The sequence below is a fragment of the Rhodnius prolixus genome, unplaced genomic scaffold (assembly GCF_049639745.1).
Source record: "Rhodnius prolixus isolate KJV_2025 unplaced genomic scaffold, Rpr scaffold_6, whole genome shotgun sequence".
Lineage (NCBI taxonomy): Eukaryota > Metazoa > Arthropoda > Insecta > Hemiptera > Reduviidae > Rhodnius > Rhodnius prolixus.
Window position 1 is genome coordinate 22,155,144 of NW_027411634.1, and position 14,440 is coordinate 22,169,583.

Below are 14,440 nucleotides of genomic sequence, written 5' to 3' on the forward strand. Positions count from 1 at the left end.
GGTGTCGCCATATATCGCAACATCAATAGCTTCACTGATTGTAATAGAGTTAACATTGACATTTCGGAAATTTATTTGGAAATGAAAGACGCAAAAGCTGGTGATGTGTGTCTAGTAAACGAAAAAGGCCAATGGCATCTTCAAATTCGTACTCGGGTGTGTGTATATCCATCCGGGCACAGCGTTAGCAGAAATTAAACTCTTTATGTTACGATCGTTGTTAAAATATTCCAAAATCATCTCTAAGATTATACCCGATTACGAGCCTGATCTTACTACACCAATTATGATAGTTGGAGACTTTAATGTTGATGTCTCACAAAACCGCTCATTGCTCGACTTCATGCTCAGCGAGTTCAATTTGTCTTATATTGAAACTTCTCCAACATATATAATACCTATATTGATTTAACGTTTACCAGAAATCTAGATGTATCTTGTATGCCATTTGTATCGTACTTTCGTATCACAGACCTATAATTAATAAAGTTATATTGTAACACAGTAATTATTTGTTTCCGTGATTTCATCCTAAATACATAAATAAAAATATTTTATATAAAAAATTTAACCCGTTACGTAAACGTATTCACGTACAACACACGGCCGTGTCCATGACACAGCCACACGTTATTTTTTTTTTTAAAGAATCTGTTCAAACCGGGACTCCCACGCTCTGCTTGTAGCAGCACTTATGGTGGCATAGTCAAATGAAAGAATGATAACAAAATGTTTTGATAAAAATAACGCGATGCTTATCTTTTTATCTTATTCAATTATGAAACTGGAAATTTCAATAATTCTGAACCACTCTACATCGGCCATGAAAATGAAAAAAAAAAACATTCTCAACTTCAGCAAAAAGAGGTAAGCACAAATGTAAATTTCTCTAGGGGTTGGGGAATTGTACATTCCACACATCCAATCTCCTTAATTAATCCTACATCACAGGCACTCAAGCTACCATTAATAGCTGCAGGTACATTCGTTTGCCTCGAATTGTGGCTCTTGAGGTGATTGGGAGAGGTGCAGCATTCTTCGGTCGCTGGACGGCCCTTGCGCGGAGGTACTCTGCTGAGTTTGATGTTTCGCTGGAACACCAGGACCGTTGGCAAACACAGCTGTTAGATTTAGTTGCTAAAATCCGGAATGTTTTTCGAGAGGAGTCTATCAGAAGGGCCGGAAGTACAAAGCGTTTTCTGCTGTATAGAACACTAACTGATGTGAAGGCACACTTTGGGGCTTATTTCGGAAAAGATATTGCCACTAATCTGAAATTAGGGGACTTAAGGTGGCTATTTAAGCTAAGGGGAGAGTTGTTGAAGCTGAATAGCCTGCCATGGTTGGATTGTGAGGAGGACAAGAGCCTTTGTGCATTATGTACATCCGGGGTCCGCGAAGACCTCTTCCATTTCTTAGCCGAATGTCCATCACTGGGTGAGCTTCGCCTTCGGTATATGGGAGCCTCTATTGTTCCTAGCTACCAAATTGTTCGGCTGCTATCCTCATTGGAATTCCACCCACTTCTAAATTTCACTAAAGTGGCCTGGAGATCTAGGATTCAGGCTCTGAATGTAGACAGCTCCTTTATTCATAGTTGATACGCATTTTCCAAATTAATAGCATGATGCTTATTATTATTATTATTTTTTTTTTTTCTAATTTTTTTAAATTTATTATTTTTATTATTATGATTAATATATTATTATTATTTTTGTCATCACTTCTGTAACCTGCCCAAATAGAGAAGGAATTATTTAGTTTTTAATGTTTTATTACTGTATAGTTAATTTGTAATTATTTATTAGTTTTATTATTTTTATTCATCCTTATTTTCTCATATAACTTTAATAGATAATTGCGTATTCTGTTTCATTTACATCTTATTGCCACACTTTCTCTCTCTCTCTCTCTTCTTTCTTTATCACCGTTTTTATTTTTATTATTTTTGATTTTCATAATTGATGTACCAACTCCTGCAGACGGCTATACGCCATGCATTTCCTAATAATTTTTTGTTTATTTTTTTGTATTTTACATTTAATTATAAATAAAGGTTTATTGATTGATTGATACATTCTGAGATATACATATATATCAGAGATTCATCTCTAATTTTCTGTACAAATTGGGAATCTGTCTGAAACTTTAGTTTTACACTAATAAGGTTTTCAAGAGAATTAAAGATCTTATTTAAAATTCAACCTTCCTTATTACTTGCAAAATTGCATTGCTGGAGGCAGATATTGTTTGTGCATTCAAATGATAAAGTGTTATGGAGGAAATCCGACAAATAATCATTAAACTTGGAAAAACCTGGTGGCACTAAACAGCTTACTCAATACTGTCCTTGCATAAATACCAAATTGCTAAGAATGCATACTGCTGCAATTATCCCGAGTAGGTCGCAACATTACAGACTGGTATTTATGGAAATGAATCCCTGGACCTGATGATAAAATACCAACAATTATGCAAGGAAATATCTTGGCAGGTTAGTAGCCCACGACTCCGCAATTTGGATGATCGCTAAATCTTGAACCCATGAGCCAAAAGCTCCGCCTCTTGAATACAGGTAAATAGGGAACAAAAGGATCCTCATCCCGTTTTTTATTACCAGGCGCGCCACTTACTGCATAGTCTAGCCTAACACAATGTATGAATTCGTTATTTGATTCAGTGATGACTAATAAAAGACAAGGATACATTTACGAATACTAATTCATACTATATCTATCTATAAGTTCTTTTTATTTCGACATGGCCTCAAAATATTCCGAACTTCTTGCAGTTTACGAATATATTTTAGTTTTAACTAAAATTGCAAAATCAACTGCCGATGGTCACTAATGAAAACGCATGACGAATATACTCCTCATAACACAAAATTTTACACTTTGTAGCAGCACTCTGTGCTCCTGCCATCCTTATAGCTTAACCAAAATTAAAATCACGTAATCCTTCTCTAAGCATTTTCTTCCATTCATTCTAATTCGGCTATAGCTTTTAAATACATTCATATTTCATTGCTAGCTCTACTATCGACTTAAGCACATAAATGTTGGTGGAGAATATAATGTCTTCGTAGCGAAATGGTGCATCTAAATACCTGTATATATCGTCAAACATTCGTTTCCTTTCTACCACATAACGTGGACATATCATTATTATATGTTTGAAATCCTCCTCCTCATTGCAATCTACACTTTGTTCATGACGAATATCTTCGTGATAAACCATTAACTGGTTAAATGAGTGAAAGAAATAACTAAAGTAATGCCTATTTTTCTTTACAAGGAGACTTTACATCCGATCACTAATTAGGTATCGTAAATAATAGTGATTAAAGGCACTTACCAAAACGTGTTTTCCAGAAAGTGATTTAGTTTTAGTGCGGATAAATAGTTGTAGAATCTCTTTAGTTACATAATAGGCTGTGATGAGAACACCACACAATACTTCAAAGATGAATTTAACCCAGTCCACCACTTCTCGTTCTACGCGTCTTGCTGAGCTCATTTCTTCTGCAACAGATTAGAAATAGTTACTGAATTAAGTTTTTTTATTTAAAAAAAAAAAAAAAAAAATGAAAATATTAGCATATTAATTAGAGAATATTAATGTTTTAAATTTCAAAGCCACTCCTTTGGCGAAATAACCTCGCCAAGAATTTCTATGGATCCTTTTGAGGTAACAATGAACTGTTGGCATTGATATCTTAGCAATTCTAGATTCCGGAAACCTTATAAAAAAGATTTTTGAAAAAAAGCACATCTTATAATCTCTTTGCATATCTGATAACATCGTTATACGACAAGAAGGAAGCAGCAACAGTTTTCAGAAGCAGTAGGACGTTTATGGCTAGTTGTTAATGAAAGATAAACCAAGTATATGCGCACAGGATGTGGTTCTACCTCAAAAGAGCAGCATTTGACGATTGCACACATTGTTGGTTTGAGAGGGTAAATGAGTTTATCCTACTTTGGAGCTCTGGTAGTGAATTATAAGGGAAGCCTAGAAATTTAAAAATGTGGCTGTATCATGAACACGGCCGTGTGTTGAACGTAAATACGTTTACGTAGGAAACCAATCAACGATCGAACACAATCTATGCCTATATAGTCCTTTGTCGATGTAGAAGCGATTTCATCATCCACTTGCATAATTTCAACCGTTCCAGCTGCAGATGTACTGACACCGTCGTTGATCCTCTCGGCTGCATTCATTCTTTTACGTTCCCGGCACAGCTTGACTCGGTCATATGGTGTACTATTATTACCATTCGATTGTTCTTGAGAAGCCCTTTCCAAACCGTATACGATCTCTGTATTTGGTTTTGGCTTTTCGACGCGTATAGGCCGACATTATATATTTTTGATAATATTTTTTTATTCTAACACCTCCATTATATTCACTATAACTATTTTACACTAATGTTTTATATACAATCTATAGATTGTGACGACAGCTGACGATTAAAACTTAAACGAACATCGTAGCTTCTCCGAGTCAAAAGTTATACTAATTGCAAATCTCGATACGCAGCAAAATGATCTCAAAATGGCGGCGCTTCCCCCTCCACCGCGCGCGATGCGTCACAGTCCTCGCTTATCGTAATGAATTCTTTGATCCTTTAACTATCCAGTGGTCTAATTTAATTTTGGATGTACACGATGATTCGAAACTATAATGCCAAACTGTATCCCCCGATTTTGTTATCATTAGGTTTTTTGGATTGCCACCATATGATAGCAAATTTAAAAACGTATTCACGTCAAAAAGGATTTTGGCCGCAAACAACTGTTTTTTTCGGCCTCAGCAATCCCTATCGCTCGCTTTTAAATTCCAACCTCAAATCTTTAGGCAGCTCAGATCGGCCTAGTAAAACATTTAAAAAGTAAACCCACCTCTTGTAATACAAGAGACCCGGCTGTACAAAACGACCATAAGACCAGTGCTGACTTAAGGCTCCGAAGAGTTGAACATCTCTTTAAAAAAATAAAACTCGAAAGACTGCGGTAGGCTGGACACGTTGCTGGAGGATAGATAATCCCAAGGAAAATTATGGTAGGCCATTGTACAAGGGTTCCAGGTGCGTAATTAGACCAAGAATTGCGTGGCGGAAGACGCGCTAGTAATGCTTGGATTCCGCAACTGGAAGGCGGCAGCACAGGGAAGAGATGCCTGGCGGACCAGTCTTGAGGAGGCCAAGAGTTTGTAACAACATTTAGGAGAAAAAGAAGTCATCCTCTAATAGTCGGGATGAACGAAATCCTAACGTTAACACTATAGAAAAAAAGGAAAATTTAAATGGGTAACCAACCTCTAACCAATCGACTACCTCGGCGCCCAATAAAATGTAATAATAAAATAATAAATTAAATAACTGTACTCAATAACTCTTCAATCAGAGTGTACCAAAACTGTTTCTCGCAAAAACCAAGTAGTTCACTCACAATCTGTTACAATTTTAAATTCAAAATATCTGAGGAGCAATTAAACTAGAATGTTTGTATTTACTTAATCCACTAATTTGATTTAAAACTCATGTTAAGGTCGGAATGGAACTTGGTAATGAAATGAGAAATCAACGGTACATTTCAAGTAGTGATGCATCGTCGATATAGATCTCCTGATCAAATAATGTTTAAATCAATTTAGAGATAGATTTTAGAGTTAACAGAATCGATCTAAAAATAGAGTTTGTACAAAGTAAGAAGTTTTGCGAAGTAGAGAAAGAAGTAGTAATAAACTAGAAAAGAAGTATTTAAGTATTTGTAAAGATTGTGGAAAGAAGTTTGTTTCTTTTAGCTCTTTCTTAGACTTGGTTGTTTTAGAAGCAAAAAAGAAATATATAAGTAAATTATTTTACACCAATGTGTATAGTTCTATATGAACTTTCTATTAATGATTTAGTTTAAGTGGCTTCCACATTAACAGAGTTACTATAATCGAAATTTTATTCTATTACTGAGAAAAGTTTTATTTTTCATTTATTAATAGATGAGCACAAAACAGTAGAGATTCTCCGTCCAGCGTTGTGGTGGAAGAATTTGGTGAAGTATGATATTTGTTGCAGATTAAAAAAATCAAAGAAATTGAAAAAAAATAAATTTAAAAATGTAGGAAATTAAAGAATGAAATGGTATTACCACTTTTCAGTGTAATGGTAATATAACAACAGAAAGAAAATATTGTGTAAACAGTAGAAGGTTATGTTTTAACATTAGGTATAAGTAGTTTTAATAATTAAACCTATAATGGTGTATACTATCTTCCATTTTGAAGAAAATATAATGAAGTGTAAACAGCATAAATTCCAGATCGGAATAATTGTGAATTTTGTTATAATTTAAGGCAAAATTTAATTTTTAATTTTGAGAAGTTTAAAAGAAAGTACAGAAACAAAATAATATATCTAGTTTTAAAACATCAGAATCTTGACCCGTTTAAACGACAAATTTCCTTAGAATCATTGGAATTCCTTTGATTAAAGATGACTTGTTGGTCCAGTACGACTAGAAGAGAAAAAAAATTATCTAAAGCTGAATATTCTGCAGCAGAAATTGAAATTGATGAGTCAGACATGTTTATAAGGTGTGGCTATTAAATAACGAGACTATTGCTGTAAAACATTTTATTTTAAATTTATACATATTTAGTTATTATCACCTTCAATATACACCCCTCCCCTATCCCTACAACGCTCCAATGGCGAATTTACCATTGTTCGAAACAATGCTGGAAGTCTTTTTTCTGTGAGCTCCTGCATGACGCGTGCCGCTTTTTCTTGCACAGCTTCAACGGACTGAAATAGTGTTCCTTTTAATGCAGATTTGACTTTGGGGTACAGATAAAAGTTACAGGGGGTCAGGTCAGGCGAATAAGGCGGATATGGCCTAAAACTGGGATGTTGTACTTGGCTAGAAACGTCGTCTTGACAGACAATGCAGTGTGAGCCGGGCGCGTTGTCTTGATGGAGAACCCATGGACTTGTACTTCCACAAATCGGGTCGGTTTTTCCTTACTCTTTCACGGAGTTGAGCAAACACCTCACGGTAGTGATGTTGATTAATTATAATCGATATTTTCATCCGTTTTGGATGTGGAAGGGCGTACCCGAGCGGTCATCATCTCCGACGTCTTCTCCGGCCATCTTGGAAACGCTTGAACCACTCAAAAACTTGCGCACGTAATTAACATTCATCTCCTTTTTAATAAAAGATAAGTTTCAGTAGCGGTTTTACCCAGTTTCATTGTGAAATTTCACGACTATTCGTTGCTGTACTACATGTGTAGTATTTATCATGTTTTCGGCAAAACGAAACTAACACCTCACACACAAAACGACGGTTCCGGTCAGACAGATTTCTCTACAAACACGTGAAACGCTGCAATCGAAAGAGAAGGCTTTACGCTGCACAGCTGTCGGTCGTTAGGATTTGGCGCATGCATAGTTCTTCTGTTATTTAATAGCCACACCTCGTACATCAGAATATCAGAAGACTGCTAGTCAAATGAAACTAAGGAGAATCTACATCTTCCAAGCTAACTAGACGGGATTATTTGGTTAATTTTTTTATCAAAGTTAAATTGGGCAATCTTTGCCAACTAAATATATCTGTAAGTAGTCCTATACTAAATATTCTGGTTACCTAAATAAGGAAGGTGAAATTCTTAGTTTACAATTAAATATGTTCGTTGTTAAATTATTTAAAGGCGAAATTCCTTATAGCCACGCTTCAAGCTCATCTAAAGCGCTTCGTTGAATTGATTTCATTTTACACAATAATTTCTTGGTTTTTGAACGTACACTTATCCTTTGTAAAACGAAAGGTGATCAGCACTTAATGCAAGATGAGGGGAGTTATTGTGTGTACAGTTGTTTCACTCAAACATTTACTCGCAAAATAAACGTAATAAAGAAATTACAAACAGAACAAATTTAAATCACATTCTGGTTTATTGACTTATTTCATATTATCCTTTATAAACAAGAATAAGTTGTATTTATTGAACTACCAAAAGGAGATTACTTATTTATGAAAAACTTCAGAACAAAGTAATCTCCGAGGAGAAATTGAACCTTAAATTATTCCGGCAAAGATTCTATTGTAAGAGGTTTTTTAATGAATCAGCTTGAGGAAATAGATTTAAGTTTAATTTGTTTACTAGATGTCTTAGAGACGGATAGCCAGAAAATGAACCTCTGAATCTGACTTTAAGTGGTTACTAAGTGTACTGATGAAAGAATAATTAGATATATTTTGAACCTTTAAGGAATATAATTGGTTTAAATTCTAAGCTGGTTTAAATTCTGGCTTTTCAAATGGAGAATCAAAACTAACGTTACGAAGTCAAAGTTTATAGTATTTACTCCAAGACAGAAAATCCTACCTCCCATCATCTTGAACCAAACTCCTGTACCAACTGTGGACAAAGTACGCTACCTTGGACTGCACCTAGACAAACGGTTGACATGGAATCCCCCCATACTACACTGAAATGACAAGAAACTAACCAACGCTACAAAAACTTCTCGCCAGACTACTTGACAAACGATCTAAACTCAGCCTACATAACAAAAGACTCTTATATCTACTGTTACTGCAACCTATTTGGCCATACGGCCATCGAAGTATGTGGGGATAGACTAAGCGTTCCAACTCACTACGCCTCCTAGACATTACAGTCCAAAAATACTTCAGAAAACTTCTTAACGCTCCGTTCTATGTATCTAACCTCACTATCCATAATGAACCTCAAAATCCCTTTCATTAAAGATCTTACTAAAAACTCGTTTTCTCAAATTTCATTCCTCTACAGCAGGTTCATCCTAACCCTCTCATAGAGTACACCTATCTTCCTCCACATTACCAGAGTAATCCTCTAAGGAGATTGAAGAGAAGATGGCCTAGTGATCTTCTCTTATCGTGAGAGCAAAGCACGTTACTGGAGTGACACCACTCCAATCATGATTTTCTTTTATTTTTTGTCATCAGGTACCATATTTGCTTGTTGCAACAATCGTTGCAGTTGTAAATTCCAATAAAAGATTTAAAAAAAAAAAATTCTAAGCTGGATAATAATCTTATCTTCTTATTGTAGTAATATAGCATTATTATTTTACATTGTTATCATCAGAAATATAATTGTAATCTCCTCTAGTTAAGTGATAACTTCAAATTAAGTACACAACCAAACTTACAATTTTTAGATAACTGGTGTACATCTCGGTTCAAGTTCATTATTTGTTTTAAAAATTGCATTTTCACAACCTCCTAATCGTTCAATATTTCGTTTACATGAGGTAAAGAACAATTTAAAACATCCTCCATTGTAACCATATGCCTCTTCTTAACTGATTTATTTAAAACCAAAATATGATTGAGACGATTTATCACTATACAGTACAGAGAGCTAGTTTTTGCAAAACATTAGTTTTAGTTTATTTGCAAAGAGTATTGTCTACCTAAGACAATGTTTTGATAACAGGGATAGAGTATTACTCCTGGGTGAAGGGCATGTAGACTTTTTGAAGGATTTTCGTAGCTAGAAAGTAGGCTAAAAGGAATCCTTGGATACTGAAAGGTAGACTAGAAAAGAATAGCATTCACTACAACTAGTCGTAGTAGTAGTATAAAATTGTTATACTATTAGATTTAGATACATCGATTTAAAGAGGGCATCCTAAAAAAAAAAAGAAGTGATTCTCCATCTTTTAAAAAGCTTACTTGACAAAACGCTCACACTGGAGGCACAATAATTGGTCGAATGCTTATGACAGCAATGTCAAGTTAATAATCAAATTGTCAATCAAGAAATAAAGTTCAGAAAGGAATAATAACTCTCTACGAACTATTTGATTCATCCTTTCATATGTTTTTCTAGCAAAAAAAAAGAAAAAAGAAGTTCATTACGATTTTTTAAAGAACTTTTACTGACTCCAAATTCTCTAGGGAAAAATATTTGGGATTCAGTAGATTAGTTTTACACTATTCAACAAAGAATAAATGCCCATCACATAGAAATATAAAATTACAATACTAGTAATAATAGTTATTTATTTAACAAGTGTCGCACGAGCGAGCGAAGCGATGCGAGTGCAAGTGCAAATTGCCGAGTGTGAGGAAAATACTTTACACTTGAGTTAAATATTATATCTTTTCTGCAACCATTAGATTTATTAACTAAAAAAATTAAAAATTTCATTTTTACAGTCTACAAAAAGTAATTTATTTATTATAAACATTTATTGTTATATTACAATTATTTACATTACTTACGTATTTACATTACTTATTACATTTTCTGCTGTTTCTTTTATTGATGGAGGAGTGTTTTCTAAACAGGAATCACTAGAATCCATTTTAAATTTCTATAAGGTAACACTATAACCTTTTTAACTGTTATAATTAAAAATATCTAATTATTTATTAAAGTATTATTTTTATTTCTATATTCCTTTCAACTTTTATTTTATTTTTTTAATATTCGTTTTTTAATTATTTATTTACGTTAAATAAGCTTATTAAAGTTTTACAGAAAATATTTATGTTAATAACAAAACTTCTTATATCAAGGAAGCACAATAAAGTTTTTCCATTCGCTAGTGAGGAAAGTGACACTAATGGGAATTTTTCCCCACTAGTGTGGGAAGTTGGGCATTACGCAGCTGATTTTAATTGAGTAATGAGAACTTCCCTACATGGTTGCAGAAAACAGATATGTTTTATACAAGAATACATTATAAAACGTTATTATAAAAGATAACAATGTCTACACAAATATTCTGTAAGTTAATGGGATTATTATTGTACATTCTAGAGGATATTAAAGGTAATTATAATAGTTTTCATTAAAGTATCTCTACGTAATCTTTATATTTATGAGGCGATTGTTTATCCAACACGAGGCAGAAATAATTTTCCCTTTTGTTCTAGCCATCCGATTTACAGTCAGGGACAAAAGCATCTTTTTTATTTTTCTGAATTTTTCTTTTTCAATTTAATGAGTATTTTCATAATGTATTGCCTTGTGATATCACACTTTTATTGGCATATTGAGGATAAGTGAAATTTTACTTTTATATTATCAAATATTGGTAAAAAATGAATATTTACGTGGGACAAAAAGATGGGACACACTTGTGCTTTTATTGACTTAATGCTTCAGTTAAATTTTTATTCGCTTTCTAATCTAGTGCACAGTCTTTCAATTTTTATACCACATTTTATTATTTCATTTTTATTCAAAAAATAATTTTTTTTTTTTTTATAATGGGAAGAAGGAAGTGTTTTAGCGACGAAGAAAGGAGGTTAATCAAATCTCTTTCGGAATCGGGTACGTCTGCCAGAGAAATTGGACGCCAAATAAAGAGGAGTTTCTCATCAGTGAGTAAATTTTTGAAATTCGGGGAACAATATGGCGCTGGGAGGTCAACAGGCACGCCTTCGGAGCTCTTTAGAAGCGTGAAAAAAGGCTAATTCTAAGAGCTGCCTCAAACTCTACGCTCTAGGACGAAACCAGCCTTAACATAAAGGCACAAATTCGGCCGACTAGATTTTGCAAGAGAACACACTTCCGTGGGTCGGAGAATACTCTACAGAGTGAGTTTTTCGGATGGAAAAAAAGTTAATTTAGTTGGCCCTGATGGATTTCGATATTATTTCCATGATTTAAGGAAAATGGGTGGTGGAAAATTTATTATAAATATTTTATTATTATAATTACATTCCAGTTTAAGAAAATCAACGATTTCATCAAATCATTGCTTCTGAAAATGAGACAACTCCATTGGCGCCTTCCAAAACCTTGATTTTTTTCAGCTAACATGGACAAACATTATTGCATATTAAATTTACACGAAATAAGACCACAAAAAATATAAAATAAGTCTATTACCGCTTGTGAATATTTTAAACGCCCTTGCGAATGCAAATCATTAAATATCTATCAATAAAACATAAAATGGAGTTATCTCACTTTCAAAATCAACGGCTCATATAATGTGTTGCGAAGTTACTTTTCAAAAATTGTATCCATCATCAGAATAGAAAGAAAACAGTGGATATTGGTAAGTGCGATCATCTGTTTGTATTTATTTTCTTTTTAAACATTGAAGCACAGCGTCCTTCAGTTTGAAAAATTAACACTTTGGTTATTATTTGATAAATATTCGATTGATAAATAAGTATTTTGTAAGAAGAAACTATTTTTTCCCTTTATTTACTTTATAATATTTATTTTTCATTTATTTCTTTATTTTATTAATTAATATTCAGTACCATTTCATCCTTACCTTACATCTAATTGACAGTGTAAATACAGCTAAATTCAGTATTTTAAGTGTTTTGAAACATGCCTAAAACCTGCCTTCTTTCATTAAATTGTCGCATATAAGTTCGCTATAGGTTATTTAATAAGTTCACTTATTTGATTTGCTTGATAATGGTTAATTTCAAAAACAGTTAAAGACAAAAAGAAAACTCAGCAGGCAAACTAAAAAGCAGTCTTACTATGTTTGTGGCAAGGTTATAAACAATACTATTGTAATCTATGAGCACAACATAACACATCTTCTCAAGGTTGTAAAGTACTGTCAACGTTTCCCGAAAAGAATCTTTATAAAATAAATTTGTCAGTAGACAAAATTATTTTAGTAAAAATGTTTCAAATAAAAAATCTTTTTTTTTTTTCTTTTTTATTTATTTATTTGATATTCACAATCTACAAAGAATAGAATTCGTAATAAGTGAATACGATAAAAGAAGTCTTCCTGACTGGATCAACTTGAGGAAAGAAGCTGCCCACCGGCAATACTCTCGCTGGAGTTTCTTACATTACTGGAGATTGTCACGAGGCCAACAGCGTTTCAGTCGTCGTGGAGGACGATCTGGAATCGTTGTGGAGGCGAGATTTAGAACAAGAGGATTGGTACAGAATGGAAGAAAGTCAAAGAATTTTCTGTATTTAGATTTAGATTCGTCAGTTATGTATGAGATTTTGAGATCGTTAGGGAGAGTAGAGTTAGACACATAAAATGGAGAATTTGTAATCTGTCGGAGAATTTTTGATTGGAAGGACTGTATTCTTTGTGAATTGGAATGTTTGGTTGAACCCCACAGCTCAAGTCCGTAAGTCCAGATCGGTTTAAGTACACTGTTGTATATTAGTCGTTTATGTTCCAGTGGTAGTTTGGATTGTCTGCCAATTAGTCGTAACAGTAATTTGTTTCGTCGGTTGAGTTCTAGTCTTTTCAGTTTAGTGTGCGGATTCCACGTTAGTCTTTTGTCGATGTACATCCCAAGGTAGCGAACTAAATTAGCAGAAGGAAGAGGAATTGAGTTAAAATTTAAAGTGGGACAAGAATTACGACGCAGAGTAAAAGTTATCTGTTCGCACTTTTGAGTATTGAATTTGACTCTCCACTTTTTGGCCCAGGGTTCAAGTTTGTTTAGATGATATTGTAGATGAGAGGAGGCTGTAGTGGCGTCTGAGTTAGAAGAGAGAATAGCAGTATCGTTAGCGTAAGTGCAGAGCAGTGTGTTTGAGTCAGTTGGTAGGTCAGATGTGTACACAGTATAGAGAAGCGGTCCGAGAATACTTCCTTGAGGTACACCAGCCCGTGCCAGAGAGTAGTCGGAAGAGGCAGATCCACAACTTATCTTAAAGAAGCGGTCGGTAAGAAATGATAGTATAATCAAGTAATAAGTTGATGGAAGAGCACTCTTTAACTTCCACAATAGTCCTGAGTGTCAGACTCGATCAAAGGCCTGGGCCACGTCGAGAAAGGCCCCACAGCAATATTGTTTCCGCTCCAGAGAGGAACATGAAAAATCTAAACTTATTTTATTTCAGATTATTATTTAAAAGTTTTATTAATTAAATATTAATTTTTTTTGTTTAACTATTTTTCAAGATAGCCTATTGAAGCTAGTGAATAAACAAAAGCTAAGATAAGACTGTTGAGAAAGACAATAGCCTAAAAAGAATAATAGAGGTAAACTTGCTAAAAAAACTAATTTACAAGCGAGTGGAATTTTTAATTCTTAAGTTTTCTTCAAGGTGTGTTCACCGTGTAAAAAAAAAGATAAATGAAACGCTGGAAAAAGCTGTACACGAAATTAGGAGGCTGGAATTTAGAATTGACAGGGTTTTAATGAAAAAGATCGTTATAATTTTTTCCCCTATTCTGATTTTCGGTATTAAAAAAAGATTGTCGAACAAGATTTATGGCTTTGACATCATTATTATAATTATTTTTTTTGCAGTCGATCATGTCAGCAGTAATCAGAGGGTGGATTGCAATTGTTATCTTGATATTATCAGAAATTTGACAACTCATCTAACTAATTACCTGACTAAAATTTAGCTTATCACTCCTCTAAATCATTACCCGCCATTGCTTCTAATTAACCTATGGCCAATTAACTTGTTC

At 33.8% G+C, this 14,440-nt stretch overlaps 1 protein-coding gene across 4 annotated transcripts in view; it reads right to left on the reverse strand.

Annotated features, from left to right (window-relative positions):
* LOC141461194 (epidermal retinol dehydrogenase 2-like) overlaps positions 1-14,440 on the reverse strand; it is a 199,279-nt gene that overhangs the window by 141,600 nt on the left and 43,239 nt on the right. For 3 of the 4 annotated variants that reach the window (XM_074141995.1, XM_074141992.1, XM_074141994.1), the window contains one exon: positions 3,358-3,524. In XM_074141995.1, the coding sequence (XP_073998096.1) occupies positions 3,358-3,519 (162 nt within the window). In that variant the 5' untranslated portion in view covers positions 3,520-3,524. The remainder of the gene's footprint in view (positions 1-3,357; positions 3,525-14,440) is intronic. The other variant, XM_074141993.1, reaches the window with a different exon arrangement.